This window comes from Bos indicus x Bos taurus, chromosome 2 (assembly GCF_003369695.1).
Source record: "Bos indicus x Bos taurus breed Angus x Brahman F1 hybrid chromosome 2, Bos_hybrid_MaternalHap_v2.0, whole genome shotgun sequence".
Classification (NCBI taxonomy): domain Eukaryota; kingdom Metazoa; phylum Chordata; class Mammalia; order Artiodactyla; family Bovidae; genus Bos; species Bos indicus x Bos taurus.
The window spans coordinates 91,522,655-91,539,500 of NC_040077.1; the positions used below are offsets into that span (position 1 = coordinate 91,522,655).

General features: G+C 36.0%; 1 protein-coding gene across 10 annotated transcripts in view; it reads left to right on the top strand.

Moving 5' to 3' along the window:
- ABI2 (abl interactor 2) overlaps window positions 1–16,846 on the top strand; it is a 104,365-nt gene that overhangs the window by 64,359 nt on the left and 23,160 nt on the right. For 4 of the 10 annotated variants that reach the window (XM_027564946.1, XM_027564964.1, XM_027564954.1 and 1 more), the window contains 5 exons: window positions 2,655–2,752; window positions 5,806–5,952; window positions 6,688–6,812; window positions 7,804–7,986; window positions 11,887–12,045. In XM_027564946.1, coding sequence (XP_027420747.1) covers window positions 2,655–2,752; window positions 5,806–5,952; window positions 6,688–6,812; window positions 7,804–7,986; window positions 11,887–12,045 — 712 coding nt within the window. The remainder of the gene's footprint in view (window positions 1–2,654; window positions 2,753–5,805; window positions 5,953–6,687; window positions 6,813–7,803; window positions 7,987–11,886; window positions 12,046–16,846) is intronic. The other 6 variants (XM_027564999.1, XM_027564990.1, XM_027565024.1 and 3 more) reach the window with 2 other exon arrangements.

A 16,846-nucleotide genomic window follows, 5' to 3' on the forward strand; every position in this document is an offset into this window, starting at 1 on the left:
TGTTTTTTAAAGTTTCATGTAGAACTGCTGTTATGAATTGGTGCAGTGTTGCTTTGTTTTCTCTGTCCTGAGTTTGTGGTATGTTCTCTCTCTCTCTCTAGTTAAATTCTCCTTCACCACACTCACGGTTAGTCTTGTGTTTTGCTCCTTGTCTGGAAACATTGGGTTGCCCTATAACTTCCCTCAAAGTAGTTGTTAGAACCATGATAAATATCCCATAAATATTTTTTTTACCAAATTATTTTAGATGTGAAATAGTTTAATTTTAATTATAATATAGATTTCACCTATGAAAATTGGCAATTTTTCTTGTATTTTTTTTTCATTTTCCTCAAATTAGATGGCAGTATTTATACTCTGCATAACATATTCATTGTTTTACTTTTAGTATAGAAGCATTTTTCTCAAGGAAAAATACCTTGAAGAAATACTGAGTTCTCTTTTAGCTTAATACAAAGGTAATACAGAACTACATATTAGTTGGACATTCCATAGGGACTCTGGTTTTTGTAAGTGGAAATTACTCGTGCAAATCCCATTTACCAAACAAATAGAACCATTTGATGATTCTACAGGTCAAAAATGTATCAAATTTTATGTATGGAATTGTCTACTATGCTTCAATTTATAGGTTGTTTATTTCATATTTTTTGATAGATTTCAAGATTTATAGAGAAGATACTGCAATTTAAATGGAACACCTTACATACCAAAACCTTAAACAAATTAAAGTTGGAAAGCTGTTTTCAAATATTTTAGCTATTCCATATATAGAATAAAATTCTGTTTTATCCTTTTCTGTCCTTGCTCCTTTTCCTTCCTATTTCTAGCAAATTGATGTAGTTTAGTGTTTGGCTCACCTACTTCTCCTTCATCACTTAAAGTGACCTTGGGTGTTATGTTGTTTAAGGTTGAGCTTAAAGGACTTTGGTTACTACTTTTAAAAATCTCCTGGTATCATGAATTAAGATATACGGTTTTTAAAGCTATTGGTTATTTGTCATACTACTCCTAAAAATTTGCCCCAATGTGGATTAATTTTTAAAAAACTTCTTCTGGCACTTTTAAGATATGATCAGTATACCCTCTGCTTATTAATGAGGGGGAGAGCATAGATAAGTTAATTTTTATTCTTCCTTGATTACCAGTTTGTTTTGTATTTGTTGTTTAAAAGTAATAACAAAGGAGTACAGAAAAATGCATAGCCTTAAAAATATTGCTATTTCAAAGGTATCATTTGTCATTAAAGATTGTTTTAACATCACACACAACTTGTTCACTGGGCTATTCATGAGTTTGTTTCTTGATATATTTTTTCTTACTTATTCAGATAACAAGTAGTATTTTAAGATTTTAAAATATTCCATTTAAGCCAGAGTTAATTTTGACAGCCTCAATATTCTGTATGTAATTATGATTTGTTTTCTTAAATTTTGTATTTTAAAATTATAAATGTATTCTGATTTCAAAAGTATAATGTCTTATAGTTTCATTTTATAAGTATAATTTGAATACTCTGGACATACTCTTAGTGGAAGAGTTAAGATCCTTTTTTGAAGTGTTTGGCAGTCCAGAATATTAGGAGCTTTAAAATAGAGTCAGGCATGAACACACATGGTGAACATTATTAACTCTAACCCACTGGTAATCTCAAACAACTTGAGATTGCATTTGAACTATATTCATGCATGACTTCTCTTAATGCCTTAAGATACCCAGATTTCTAGGGCTTTCTGCATAAGTGCTCACTTCCTCCTTTGGTGGCATCCTTTTCTGGTGGCAATCCACACTTGTTCCCAGGTCACCCAACTTTCCCACACTTGGGTTTTCAACTGGGGATAGAATAGTGAGGAACACAGCTTAGCTCTGTGTTCTTAGCTCTTAGGATTGTGTTGCATCTTTCTCATGCCTAAATTAATCTTCATTTTGGGCCTGAGTGGGTTTAATTCCCATTGGAACTAGGACATTGCCAGTGGCCACTGTACCACTAACAGTTGAAAGATATACCTCAGCCCCACCTTTCTGGTTCAGATGTTTAGGAACATGCCTTAACTTCTGGCAGTTCTCAGGTAGGTGATTCCTTCATAAGAGAACATTAATAAAATCTGAATTGTAAGGCTGATCCACAGTTTATAAAAAGGAAATTTTCTCTGTATGATTTAACTTTATATAATATTCTGTACTTACAGTGGATCAAAACTAGAGTTGCATACTTTTGGGGGAAAACATGTATTATGTTTTCTTATGATAAGCTTGCTATTTAAAAAACAAGGAATTGCTTAAAGGCATTGTTGTTTCTGATTGAGTTACTCTTATTGAAACTGAAATTTTTATAGTTAACCTATTTAATTTCAATTGAATGTCGTATCAAACAGTCTAACCAGTGATCTGTTGGTGTGATGAGCTAATGGCAAATAAAGTCTTTGCATACATGTTTATAATCATTTGAAAATCTCATGTTAGGAGGAGTCCTTTGAGTACAACTGTAGAATGATAGTAGAGTAGAAATTGCATATGAAATGCATGGCCTCTAATTTTTTTTTCCTATTTAAACCTTCCCCTCCTTTGTTAAATAGCATAATGTTATTTCCCGAAAGTGGCACTTTGTTTCACTGCATTCAAATTAAATTGAGTTTTCCTCAAAATTTTTTTAGGTGAGTACCCAGAATATGAAGATGGGTGGGCTGCCGCGTACAACACCACCAACACAGAAGCCCCCCAGCCCCCCAATGTCAGGCAAAGGGACACTTGGGTGAGTATGGAACTAAGTAGTAATTGCAAACCATTTCATGTACTGTTGAAAACTAAACACTGTATATATGTTTAAACTATTTTTAAATATTTGAAAAGAGAATATTTTCTTCCTAAGATTATCCATTTTGTGTGTAACCTTCCCAAAAGGAAAACATCTTTTATACTTTAAATTATACCTAGGAAACATCTCTCTACTTTAAAAATATTCTGTTTAGAAATTATTTTTCTAATAAATTTTAAATTTGAGGTAAAATCCTAGCCTAAGTTCATGGCTTATTGTAAATTGCACTCTAATTGCTATTTTCAGAAACTTTTTTAGTCTTTTCTGTTATAATTGACTCTTCTTATTCTGATTAGTCTTCTGAATAAAATACTGTGCAGATTATAGAATTCTGTATGTCTTGTTTTTTTATGAGAAATTATGAGCTTTCATTCGTTCTACACACTTGGGCTCCAGATTTGACATAAATGGTCAATTAACAAAAAACCTTGACCTTTTTATAGCATCTATAGTTTCTTTTATAGCATCTTAATACAAAAACTTGGTTTATCATGATCAAGGTTTGTGATCGGTTGGGCATAATATTGCCCAGAAGTTGGGTGACTAAAATTGTGGTCCTGCTCTGCTCCTGATGTGTGGTCTTGCATAGTAAGCCACTTAGCAATTCAGTTTTTTCATCTGTAAAAGGGGGTAATATTTGTCCTCTGTCAACTTTTCAGGGTCACTGTACCATGAATTGGATTTTTTTAAAAAATGTATAAGACAAAGACAAAATGCCTTTATTACCATTGGCTTTGTGATATATGCTTAAAAGTTTTTAATTGGAAATCTTGGTTTTTGGCCCCCTCACCAAAAAGCAAACAAGAAAACCAGACCAAAAAACCCAGCAACCTAATCAGTCAAAGAAAGATAATGGAGGAGGAATTAAAGTTAGGGCAGTGGAAAACAAAAGAATAAAATCAGATTTCCAGCCAGAAATAGGGTGGTTTTATTCGGGGAGGACAAAAAAAATTCTGCTTAGGTTAGAAAGGAAAAGCTCTACTAGCTTAAATAAGATTTAAGCTTCAGAGTAGGATGTAGATGTCATGGTATGTCATAATTGTACAGGGTAAGAGTAGAGATCAGGTCAAGAGGGAGTATTTTATTTTCCTGTGAAATGTCTATATTTCTGTCATGTATAGTTTCTAATGGATTTTATTAGGTTTTGAATCCAGATTATTAGCAAGATAATCCTAGTTAAGTAAAACTTTCCACTGCTCCCAAATTTTAAAGATGTACTTGTACACTAATATTTGTCTTCCTTGTATATTAGCAAGGGCTCTGCAGGATTCCTGAAGGCCAGAGTGGCCGAGCATCACTAGCCACTTGATGGTCACAGCCTGACTTCTTCACAGTCTTGGTTCAGGCACCATATTTTGTCCTCCCTAGTTTTTTACCTTTTTTTTTTTTTATCATTGTCTTCACTGTATAGGCTTCCCTGGTGGCTCAGCTGGTAAAGAATCCGCCTGCAATGAGGGAGACCTGGGTTCATTCCCTGGGTTGGGAATATCCCCTGGAGAAGGGAAAGGCTACCCACTCCCAAGTATTCTGGCCTGGAGAATTCCATGGTCTATATATATCGTCCATGGGGTCGCAAAGAGTCGGACACAACTGAGCAACTTTCACTTCACTGTGTAGTTCTTAGTCGGCAAAGGTTTTTGTTCTGTTTTCTTGGGTGACACAGAGCATTTTTATTGTCTGGGGAAAATTGTTTGGAAATCCATCAGTTTCCTATTTTATGGTGTTTTATATGTACATAATTTCAGAGATGCCTAAACTTCTTTATAGTGTTTTAAATTCAAGGCCCTGACATTCCTTTCTTTTTTTGACCCAATATCTTATCTAGTGCCCCTTATTTACTTTTTTAATAACGTGTATATTTGTTTATGCAAGAGGATTTTGAGAGTAGTAGAGTAGACAGAGTCTTTGCAGAGTAATCTCATCCAGAATCAATGAGCCGAAACTTGAGTGGATGAGAGAGAATAATATTTAAAGGAACCTTGGGAGCTTTTGAGGACGTGAATTATTGAGAAATATAGAAGTCAGGTCAGCATCATCATTTTAGGGGAAAAAAGCTCTTTAATTTTCATATCTTGAGATCCAATTAAAGATCAGAATCTTATCTACATAATATCAATTTCACATCAGCTGAGTATTAATCATTGCCATCATGATGGAAACTTAGAGATGAGAATTAATGATTCCTGGTGTACCAGTGTGCATCCTGCTTCCTGTATTCCCTTTCCTGATCTTGTCATTCTTTTAAGAAGAAAGTTTGAGAAAAAGAGAAGTATGCTAATGAAATGCAGACTGTTCTGTACTTCAGAGTAAATAAGATAGACTTAGGTGATCTGTTTTTTTTCTTCTCTCCCTTTTAAATGTTGAACTCTGAGCAGGGTAAGAGGTAAGAGCGGTCATGGTGAAAGGTTAAGGAGGATGTGAAGTGAGAATGGAAGGAGAGGAGATTAAATTCTGTATTTCTGTGTGTGGATGTAGTTTTACTTCTATGTACTTATTGCATAGAAAGAGAAATGAATTGTTAATGGTTGCTGTTGATCATCAATGTGGGGGTTGTAGAGCCAGACTCTGTAGATTTATTTACCCTATCTTTGATTATTTTTGGTTAGGGAGAGAGGGGTGAGGAAGATAATTAGTGCGTTTGTGAAGTGCAGTTGGGAGAATTTAATGTGACACTAAACTAATTTGAACTCATCTAAGAAGAGAGTCTGGGAAACACTGGCTTACCTGGGGGAGAAACTTCATGCTCTCAGAATGAATGAACAAAATTAGTGTAGGGAAATGAGGTCAAAGACTAAAAAAAAATAACAGTATGCATCAAAGCCCTGATGGTGGAGAAGTGATACTTAAGGGAAGATGGAAATTGGTAGCTGGGTTTTATTAAAACACATTTTACTACCTCTGAGTACAGATTGTATTTCACTACTGGCAACTCTGAATTTATTGTGCCGAGACTTGCTAATCACACGATACATACGCTCTTCTTTTTGTAGGCGGCACTCCCCCTATCGCACACTGGAGCCAGTGCGTCCTCCAGTGGTACCAAATGATTACGTACCTAGCCCAACCCGTAATATGGCTCCCTCGCAGCAGAGCCCTGTGAGGACAGCTTCTGTGAATCAAAGAAATCGAACTTACAGGTATTTTCTCTACCTCAGTGCAAAATGGGATGGTCATAGCACCATTATTTGTTCAGATAACTTCAGCTAAATCTCTCTCATTTTCCAAGCACTAAGTTCTTTTCCTCACACTACTCCCCCAAACCTCATCTGATTCCACCTCTCTCTCCTCATGTTCTGATGCAACTTTGAGCAGCCAGGAAGTTGAAAAAGGACAGACATCTCAAAGTGCAAACTCTTCTGCAAGACTGATAGTTATAGTTGACCTGAAAAAGAAAATCACTGACCAGATACGGGGAATTTCACGTTGTTTTTTGGTGGTACTTTACAGATGAAAAACCATATGCAATAAAACATTAATATGGCATAATATGTCATGATATCATTACAAGTAAAATTGGACAAATAATTTGTTTAGGAAAATTGTTATAAAAGCTATTTCTTCAGACAGCCGTTAAACTGGAATAAAAGAAAGTAATATTATTTTCATGTGTTGAGCCCCATCATTTGTCCCTTATATTTATGGAGAAGTTTTGTTTTTCTCAATTTCTTTAATATACGTTTATTAAAAGGTGGCCAAAACAAGTTTCTTGAACTCAGGTTTTTTCCCTTGCTTTATAAAGAAATTCATCTCTGAAATGGAGGGCTTTTGATTTACCATGTAGTAGCTATATTCATTTCAGAACATTCTGGAAAATGCTGGTGATGTCTTCCTGTGCATAGATGCTCATGTTTTGGTGGCTCTTATTTCTGTAGCAGCAGCGGGAGTAGTGGAGGAAGCCACCCAAGTAGTCGGAGCAGCAGTCGGGAGAACAGTGGAAGTGGGAGTGTGGGGGTTCCCATCGCTGTTCCTACTCCCTCTCCTCCCAGTGTTTTTCCAGGTAAAACATGAATTGTGCTTCATCTTCATCTGTCCTTTCTGAGTTTGTCCTTTCAGTTTCTAATTTAATTACACTGAGCTTTCTTCATAATCAGGATTTTTTTTTCTCTTGAAGACTCTGCAAATGTTGAGAAATCTTTCTGCATTCTGCTATTTTTAACCAAATTATTTGTCAGTTTATGTTCAGATACTTCTCTGTGATTTGGAGTTATGTCTTTGGTGCTGTGTCTTGGTTGGCACTTAGAGGTTGCACCTTGGAACGAGTGACATGTTTAACTCCAGCTGGTGTTATAACAGTGCACGCCTTTGGACACAGTGCAGTCTCGGTGTAAGGAATCGTATCGGTAACAGGATTGGGCAGATATAATTTCAACAGTTCAATCTAGTGGACTCTTGGAACTTGAGTTGCTGATATGCACAGAAAAATGTACTTGTTTCATCTGAGGACATGAAACTTAGTTTTAAAAACCTGACACACAAGACATAAGGATGGAAAATTACATATTTAATTTACTTATAATAACAAAGAGATAACATCTTTTAAAAAAATCATGAAAAAGAGGTTTGTATTTCTCTCAATTCTTTTTACCTGAAAAGATATTTATGTCTGGAATGTTTATTTTCTGGTTTGTATGATTCAGAAGGGAATACTATTGTTTTCTACTGTGTTATGTTTAGCTTTGTATACTATTTACAGAATGTTATGTTAAAAGCAACAACATAAAGGGGGCTTTTCTTCCAGTGTGTTGGCTATCAGGTAAAAAGGAATGCTTTTAAAAGTCTGGACGTTATCCTTAGCATCTTGAATTACTTGCTGTAAACCTCATAATCCTTTAACATAAGCTTCATTCTTTTTTTTTTTTAACACTCTCTTCTATTCTTTGGCGTTGATCAGCACTGAGTATCTAACACTGAGTTCTCCGGTGCCTGTTCTAGTCCTGCCTGATGGAACTGCCTCACTAATGCTGCCTCTCACCCCTCTCTCCCCTCAGCCCCTGCTGGCTCTGCTGGTACTCCACCCCTTCCTGCTACTTCTGCATCTGCCCCCACCCCTCTTGTTCCTGCAACTGTCCCTTCTTCCACTGCCCCAGATGCTGCCGCTGGGGGTGCCCAGACCCTTGCTGATGGCTTCACTTCTCCAACTCCCCCTGTTGTTTCTTCCACTCCCCCTACAGGTGAGTATTGGCTTATTCCTCACAGGCCGATTCAGTCGTCTGGCTCTGGCTCGTCTTACTTGGAACTCTGGCTTCATGTTTTTTGTCTGTGTTTTGTATAAAAAAAAAATCTGCAGAATAATGTACTAACTAGAAAATGGCCCGTGACCGAAGAGTAGAATTTCCTGAGGAAATCAGAGTAAAGTTTCTCATTTTTCTGATGTGCTTGTGCTTAGTAGTTCAGTTGTGTCTGACTCTCTTGTGTGGATTGTGTCTGACTCTCTTGCGTGGACTGTAGCCTGCCAGGCTCCTCTGTCCATGGGGTTTCCCATTCAAGAATACTGGAGTGGGCTGCCATTTCCTTCTCCAAGGGGGTCTTCCTGAAGCAGGGATTGAACCCACATCCTCCTGCATTGGCAGGTGGATTCTTTACCACTGAAGCACTTGGGAAGCCCAGTTAGTAAAGTACTTCATAGAATGTATGTGTGTGCTGCTACTGTATCTAGGTGTTTAATGTTTTAGAAGACATTTAAAAAAATTCATTTTAATTCATGCATTTTGGATGGTGTATTATGGCTTAGTTTCTGTACCAACACTTTTTAAGAAAAGCATTCTGTACTGGGGGTATTTAAACCTGACCTGTCCTTTTGCTCTACATACAGCTCTGTTAGGCCACTACAGCTAGTTAAATGTAAAAGTCCTGTTACGCTCATACATCAGTGGAGTAAGGAATACATCTTGAAATCCGCTGTAGGCCTACAAAGTACAGATTCATCTCCACCTAGAGTCAGCATTATAATTTAATAACAGGTGCTGGTTCCTAGTCAGCACTGAGTCAATATCTGTTGTATGAGTGAACAGTAAGTGTTTTTTTTAAAACAAAAAGCATAATTAATGCCTTAATAACAATTTATATAGTCTCTGTAATGTACTGTTTTTGAATCTCCAGATCCTTTTTTCTCTTTATTAAGGTCTGATTTATATACAGTGAAATTCACCCTTTCTAGTGACTTGTTAGAGTTTTGACAGATGCATGCAGTGATACAAGCAGAGCTGCAGTGAAGGTGCACACCAGCCCTGACGTCCCCAGATTCCTCCACGCCCCCTCTGTACTCGGTCCTTCCATTTTACTCATTTCACTCTTTGCCCCTGGCAAGCTCTGTATCTGTTTTTTTTTTCCCCTCTAAAGTTTTGCCTTTGTAGTAATATCACAAATGGAAGCATACGTAATGTACTCTTTTGAATCTGGCTTTTTGGCACAGTGCATTTGAGATTTATCCATTATTACATGTTTTGTTATTTCATTCCTTTTTTTATTACTGAGTAGTGTTCTGTTGAATGGATTTACCAGTTTGTTTACCCTTTTCCTCAATCCAAATTGAGGGACATTTGGGTTATTTACAGTTTTGGGTGATTATGAATAAAACTGCCAAATATATTCGCACACAGACTTTTGTGTGAGCACAGGCTTTCATTTCATTTGGGTAAATAACTTAGGGAGTAGGATTACTGGGTTGTATGGTAAATGAATGCTTAACTTTATAAAAACTGGATAGCTGTTTTCCAAAGTGACTGTATAGTTTTGCACGTCCACCAGCAGTGCGTAAGACTTCCAGTCACTCTGCATACGTGTTAGTACAGGGTACTGCCGTAAGGGCCTCCCTGGTGGCTCAGACAGTAAAGAATCTGCCTGTAGTGCAGGAGCCCTGAGTTCAGTCCCTGGGTCAGGAAGATCCCCTGAGAAGGGAATGGCTACTTACTCCAGTATTCTTGCCTGGAGAACTCCATGGACAGAAGAGCCTGGCTGGCTGTGTAATTGTCTTTACGTATATATATATATATTTTTTTTTTCTTTTTTTAAATTCAGCCATCCTGATAGGTGTTTAATAGTTTGTCGTGTGGTTTTGATGGACATTTCCCCAGTGAATGATGATGTAGAACATCTTTTCATGTGCCCATTTGCCATCTGTTTATCTTTTTTGGCAAAATGCCTGTTCAAATGTTTTTGCTTCCCCCCCACACCTTTGTAATTGGTTTGTTTGTTTTCTCATTAAATTCTTATATATTCTGAATATGTCTGATTAATTTTGTGATTCGCAAATATTTTCTTCCATTTTGTGACTTACCTTTTCATTCTCTTAATGGTGTCTTTTAAAGAGCAGAAGTTCTTTATTTGGATTAAGCCCAGTCGTTGCTGTTTTTTCCTTTTGTGTATTGTGCTTTTTGATGTTGTGTTTACAAACTCTTTACATAAGGTCAAAAAGAGCTTTGTCTTATTTTCTTCTAGAAGTTTTTAGTTTTAGGTTTTTATAGTTAGGGCTGTGGTAAACTATAGTTTTGTTTTTCAACTCAAAGCAGAATAAATACCCTTGTTAATGGTTTGAATAGAATCTCTATTATGTAATGTCTTTGGATCACTGAAGGCTTATAACATGGGAAATTTTAGGCTGGATCTAACTATATAAAATTCATAATGGTGTTTTTAGAGTTTTTAACTCAGTGATTCTAGCTTTAAGATATTACAGATTGATTCCTAAAATGTCAGTGTTGTGTATCTGGTGATTCAAATGACAGAATATACCTTCTTATAGTAGTTTATTAGTTTACATGCTTTTACACTTTTACCATGGCTATGTAAACTTGACAGTGGATTATGTTTAAGCTTGACTACTCAAGATTTTTATACAACAGAATTGAGTTTTAGGTTTTGATACTGTCATATATATGAAGAGTAAATGCTGTAGCAGGTCTTGAGTGCTTTTATAACATTCTTTATATGAGTATCCATATGAATCCAAGTTTGATCAATTTTATAGCTCCTGTAGATCAGTTTTAGGCATGTAAAACCATTTGACAGTCATGGAAAAGGTGAATTGTCGGATTTTTCTCTACCACCTCTTCCCCTGCCTCCCTCCCTCATGTCTTCTTTCCTTTTCCCCATCCTTCCACCTTTCATTCCCTCACCTTTCTCTGGCCTCCTCCTCTTTCCCTCATTCTTCTCTCTCCTCCTCTCCCTTCTCTTCTCTTGACCTGCTCTCTCATGGGTGCTTCAGTGCTTGATCTGTCTATACAGTAGGCCCTTAACTAATGATTTTAAGTTGGAGTGGAATCAAGATAAAATTTAAGAACTTGATTGCGTTAGACGGTTGGATGGATTAGAAAAGAGTGTCTTCTGTTTGCATTAGTTGGTGAAGTACTCTGAGCAAAATGTAGTGAAATTGCTGATAAATATGAACAAGTTCCAGGATGATACTAAAATTAGGTATATTTGATACAATTTTTGTATCTTAGCTTTTTTTCATAACTAAGTTTTCTAAACTCTAATTTTAAGACAAAATAACTTTAGAGAAGGATATTTTTGATTGAGATATGTGATTCAGAATTCTTGACTTCAGAATTATGTCACTTGACTTTTTGCTGAAATATTTTATGATTTCCTTTAAATAAATTGGTTTGCTATTTTAAATTTACTATTATTGTTATTTTGGAATAAGACTGTGTGTCAAACATTTTTTCTTTTGCTTTCCTAAATGTTATTCTTACTTTTTGAGCTTGGTTTTCGGTGTTTAATTGCTGGTGTTTGTGGAGGAAGTGAGCCATAAATTTTAATTGTGATGATTGTAAAACCCTGTCAAATTACTAATTTAATAAACTCACAATATTGATTAGTAATGTATTTAGATATAGCTTTTCCAAACTTAGCTATAATTTTATTTACCTACTTTGCTGTTTTTTTGCACTTTGATATACTGTCAGCTGAGCAGTAACTGTCACTTTGCATTAATATTTGTCAGATGGCAGTTAAATTAACTAAATATTTTTATTGTTTAATAATCTTGGTGAGATACAGGCATTGTGCCCAAAGTGTTTTATTGTCTGAGATAATTTTAATGACAAGTGTATGTTCTGTCTCTTTTCCAGGTCATCCTGTTCAGTTCTACAGCATGAATAGACCTGCCGCTCGCCATACACCCCCAACAATAGGGGGCTCCTTGCCCTATAGACGCCCTCCTTCCATCACTTCACAAACAAGCCTTCAGAGTCAGATGAACGGAGGACCTTTTTATAGCCAGAACCCAGGTTAGACTTTCTTTTGCAGTCTGTGGAATGTATCTAATTTAAAATTCTTCAGTTACTGAGAAAAAAACCTCTAATTGCAAATGACTAGTGTACAGTAGGTGAATAATACTATTTGTTGCATGAGTGGAAGAATGAATACAGGTTGCCGATATTGTACCTTCCAGTCCTTTTGAAAAATCAACATATGGTTTCCATATAGAGTTGTAGAACTTAACTTATCTGAATAGAATGTTTTTGAATGTGCTAGTGATTATTTGTTTTTTAAATTAATACTGTGGTGAACAGTGTTTCCTTCTTATTTAGTCAGATATCCTTGCTGTATGAATAGCAATTAATGAAATTTGAGCATACATGAGCAGAGTTTATAAGTAGCAAAAGAAAAGGAAAATATTATTGAAACTGCTTTGTGGTGGGCAGTTACACTGTCTTCTTCAGTTCTGCTACCAAACCTCTGATGGAACAACTGTGACTTGAACAGATTGATCCGGATATAACAGTCATCTTGCAGTTGCGTCATGTGTACAGAGGAACTGAAATAGCACATATTTAATACTTAACAGTCATTTGTTTTGCTTCTTCCCCAGAGAGGGTAAGAGCAAATATTATTCTCTATGACTGCTGTGGACATGCTGTGTGAACTTGGTGTGTTTTTCTGGATTTTTGCCAAGAGGCCAGTAAGCCCATGTGTGACCACCTCTAGTGTTATTCCATTTTGGATAAGCCCTGAATTGTATGGAGCTAAAATCTGTGTTTTGTTGAAACCTTGTTATATCCTTTGGAATCTTGCAGAACAAATTTGATCCTCCTTTTACATAAGCGGAGCTTACAGAATACTTTTTTTGTTTTTTTAACCTCATTTGATTCTTATAATCATGTGATCATTTTCATCTGTATTTTACAGGTGAGGAAACAGACTAAGATAGTAGTCAAGTTAGGATTTGAATTTAGGTCATCTGACTCTTAAGTTCCCTGTTATTTCCATTGTACTATCCTACCTACCTTAAGATTAAAAAAAATCTTTCTCTTACCCTCCCAAGGGTAGGGGGTGGGAAGGAGGGTGCCCCCTTCATAATGTAAAAAGCTGTAAACAGTTTTTCATCTGTTTCATCCTGGGAATAGTGCTTGCTAACTACTTGTTGAATGTGGAATGAATCCCTTGTTATTCAGATCCTCTCATTGTTTTGGGTCCCTTTTGTAAATTAAATTCCACATTTATAGTCTAATCAGTGCACAGAGGAGCCTGGCAGTTTACAGACCATAGGGTCACAAAGAGACACAACTGAGCTAGTGACACTTAAATAGACATGTTTTTAAAAGAAATTTTACTAGATTATTTTGAGAAATATGCATGTGTATTTTTAATGAGTCTTAAATAAGAGTAGTTGCTCTTTTTATAATGTTTGACCAAATTAAAACTTATAATTAAAATTTAATTAATTTAAAATTCTTTGGGTTATTTTGTCTTTTAAAATTTTGTTTTCTTGAAGTGTAGTTGATATACAGTGTCGGATTGGTTTCAGATGTATGGCAGAGTGCCTCAGTTACACAGGTGTGTGTCTCTCACTGCTGTCTTTGATCAGACTTAATGATTTGGGGTGTGCCATTCTTTTTAACTCATTTTGAACTCCGTTTTGGCAGATACGCCTGTCTTTTCTTACGTTCTACTTTTAAATCGTGTTCCAAACCCATATTTGTACAGATGCTATTTTGTACCTAAATGCATATTTCATTTTTAAATCATTTAAATTTTTCATACGCCTGTTTCATAGTTCTGCTAAAGATAAGCTGTCTCCCTGACCCTTTTGGAAGTCTAGACAGTTATTGCTTATGGTGTTTATGCCCTTCTTTACCCTTACATAGCGTTTTAAAAGAATGGTGTCAATCCAGAATGGGCTGATTCCATAATGGAACTGGAGGATGCTTCATTATTACAGCTTGGGACCAAGTATACATGATATTCAGGAAGTATATATAGGGGTATTTCATGCTATGTAAATGTACATACCAATATACTGGTCCCATCAGAACCCTCTTGGTGGAATTTATTTGAAGCTTATTTAAGTATGTGTTTAAATGTATTTTAAATATGTATTTTAACACTTCTTTGTAAATCTGATTTTGCATATATTTTGAAAGTATATGTTAAAGTAGAAAAATAACTGACTCTAAGGAATGAGTGTTAGTGAAAGTATTTTTCACACTCATGGGAAATATAGTGAATTGAGATTTTTGAGCCTTCAGCATAATGTGTGAGGCAATTTAGTTAGTTTTTATGCACTTCTCTTGATAAATTCTGCCTTTCTTCTCTAGGGATTTGGTATTTGTTTAAAGGGGATGACTACAACTTTGTTAGTTGAATAATTAGTGCTTTTTTCTAAACTAAAAAAGTTTTTAATTAAATTATGTTCTTTGAAACCCTTTTTGCAAGACTTAATGCTTTGTAAGCCAGTATTCTGAGGCTGTGAGATGCACTTTCATTTTATCTGCTTTAGATGATTATGTAAGTCTCATACTATTCCCACTTGTCTTAAAATGGTCCTTGTTTTTTATATTTAGAATGAGAAAATTTGTTGTGTTTTCTCAAGTAGCTAATTACCTGCTTTAACAAAATGATCCCAGGTTTGTGTTTTATGAGCATATTTTTTGCAGCTGGAGGCTTGACATGGCTTTGTGCCTCTGAGGAAGTGAGCTGACAGGCAAGGATTCCTGTGAATGTAAATTCAGTGAGGTTTTCTGTGCAACGTTAAGTCTAACAGCACTGCTACTATATTTGGTTTGAGTTTGAAATGGCATTGTAACACAGGAATGAAAACATGGAACCCCTGATATGCAGTACCAAGTTCTCGAAGCACAGTAATTGTTTTCTAATGGGATTATTTCAGAAACAAGTTAATGAAAGGAACACTTTAATCAGGACATAACTGAATCCTATGTGGTTCTTATTGTTTCTTAATCTAATCCAGCCAAAGAAAAAAGAGTATTAGTTTATCATTCATCTTGTCATCATCAAGCGAGGCATTGAAACAACTAGGGTTAATCACAAGTTTTACCAGTTTTTGCCTTCAATATAAATATGAAGCACTTTGGTGGTAAAGAAGAATATATGTGTATATTTGTACTTGTACATCTGTGTACGTTAACCTACTTTGGTAAGTGCCTTAGTTTGGGCTGCTATAACAAAGTACCATAGGCTGGATAGCTTATAAACTGTAGAGATTTATTGCTTACAGTTCTGAGGCCGAAAGCCAGAGATCAGTGTGCCAGCGTGGCTGGGTCCGGTGAGACCCCTCTTCAGCTTGGAGGCTGCCGTCGTGTATCCTTGTTGGTGTTTAGTTGCAGAGTCACGGGTGATTCTTCTGCAGCCCCATGGCCTATAGGCTGCCAGGCTCCTCTGTCCATGGCATTTTCCAGGCAGTACTGGAGTAGGTTACCATTTCCTTCTCCAGGGGGCCTGACCCATGTCTCCTGCACTGGGAGGCAGATTCTTTACTCCCGAGCCACCCTAGGAAACCTATCGTATCCTTACATGGCAGAAAAAGAGAGCGAGCTCTCTGGGGGTTTTGTTTTTGTTTGTTTTGGCAATGCCTTTTAACAAATTTTTTAAATATAATTTTTGGGCCTATCTTTCACCCAGTGTTTATACCCCCCACTCCCCAGATTGTACCCGCTCCTGATAGCCACTAATTTGTCCTCTGTATCTATGAATCTGCTTCTTTTCTGCGATATCCACTAATTTGTTGTATTTTTAGATTCCACATGCAAGTGATATCATACAGTATTTGTCTTTCTCTGACTTACTTCGCTTTAGTACAATGCCCTCTAAGTCCATCCATGTTGCTGCAAATGCCAAAATTTTGTTCCTTTTTGTGACTGAGTAGATCCCATTGTGTGGAACACCTCCCAAAAGTCCCACATCCTTATACCATCACGTTGGAGGTTAGGATTTCATATGAATGTTGGGGAGATACAGTCAGTCCTTAACAATGGGAAATCAGTAATGTGGTGTTTTAAGTACTAAGGACTGGGAAAAGAGATCTTACATTTTACCATTCATATTATAACAAAGACTAAAAAAATCTAATCCATAAAGTGGAATGTTGGCTCCAAGCAACGTGACTGTGTATAATTATGTGAGAAAGGAATTTCTGAATGAGTATGGTGTTTTATACAGGGAAGATGTCAGGCTTCCCTGAATATTATTATAAATAATTAAAAAGAAACATTTGAGAAAGCAGTGTTGGGTTGGTGATATTGTAAAAGAAAAGCCTTAACACATATTCTCTAAATGATAATTAACTTATAGCATTACTATAAATCTCCAGAAAAATACAGATATGGGAGGAGGGATTAGCAAAGTATAAATAAAGAGCCGCATCCAGAAGCTATTTTTGAATCCTCATTTTCGGCAGTCTTTAGTGTCTGTTAGTGAATGCTTGCTCTAGGGAGAACAAAAAAGCAAGGAAAAAACTGAAAAATGTAAGTATATTATCAGACGAATCAGTAAACCAAATAGACCCTTTTCATCATTAAAAATACAAGCTGTGTTTTTAAATTACATGGATTAATTTGCTGCTTTTTCTTAGCATAATATCCTTGTTTTCTCATTTGAAAAGGAATAACAAAAATGATAGAATGCATTTAACTCTTCTGAGACTACAGGAGTGGTAATTATTTGCAATCATATTCTTTTCCATCAAAAAAGCTCTTACTGAGTATGATTAGTTAGGTTCACTTTTAAATACTCCTAAGTAATACTCCTATCCATATTTAGAAAACATTTCCCTTTTAAAATGATAACATT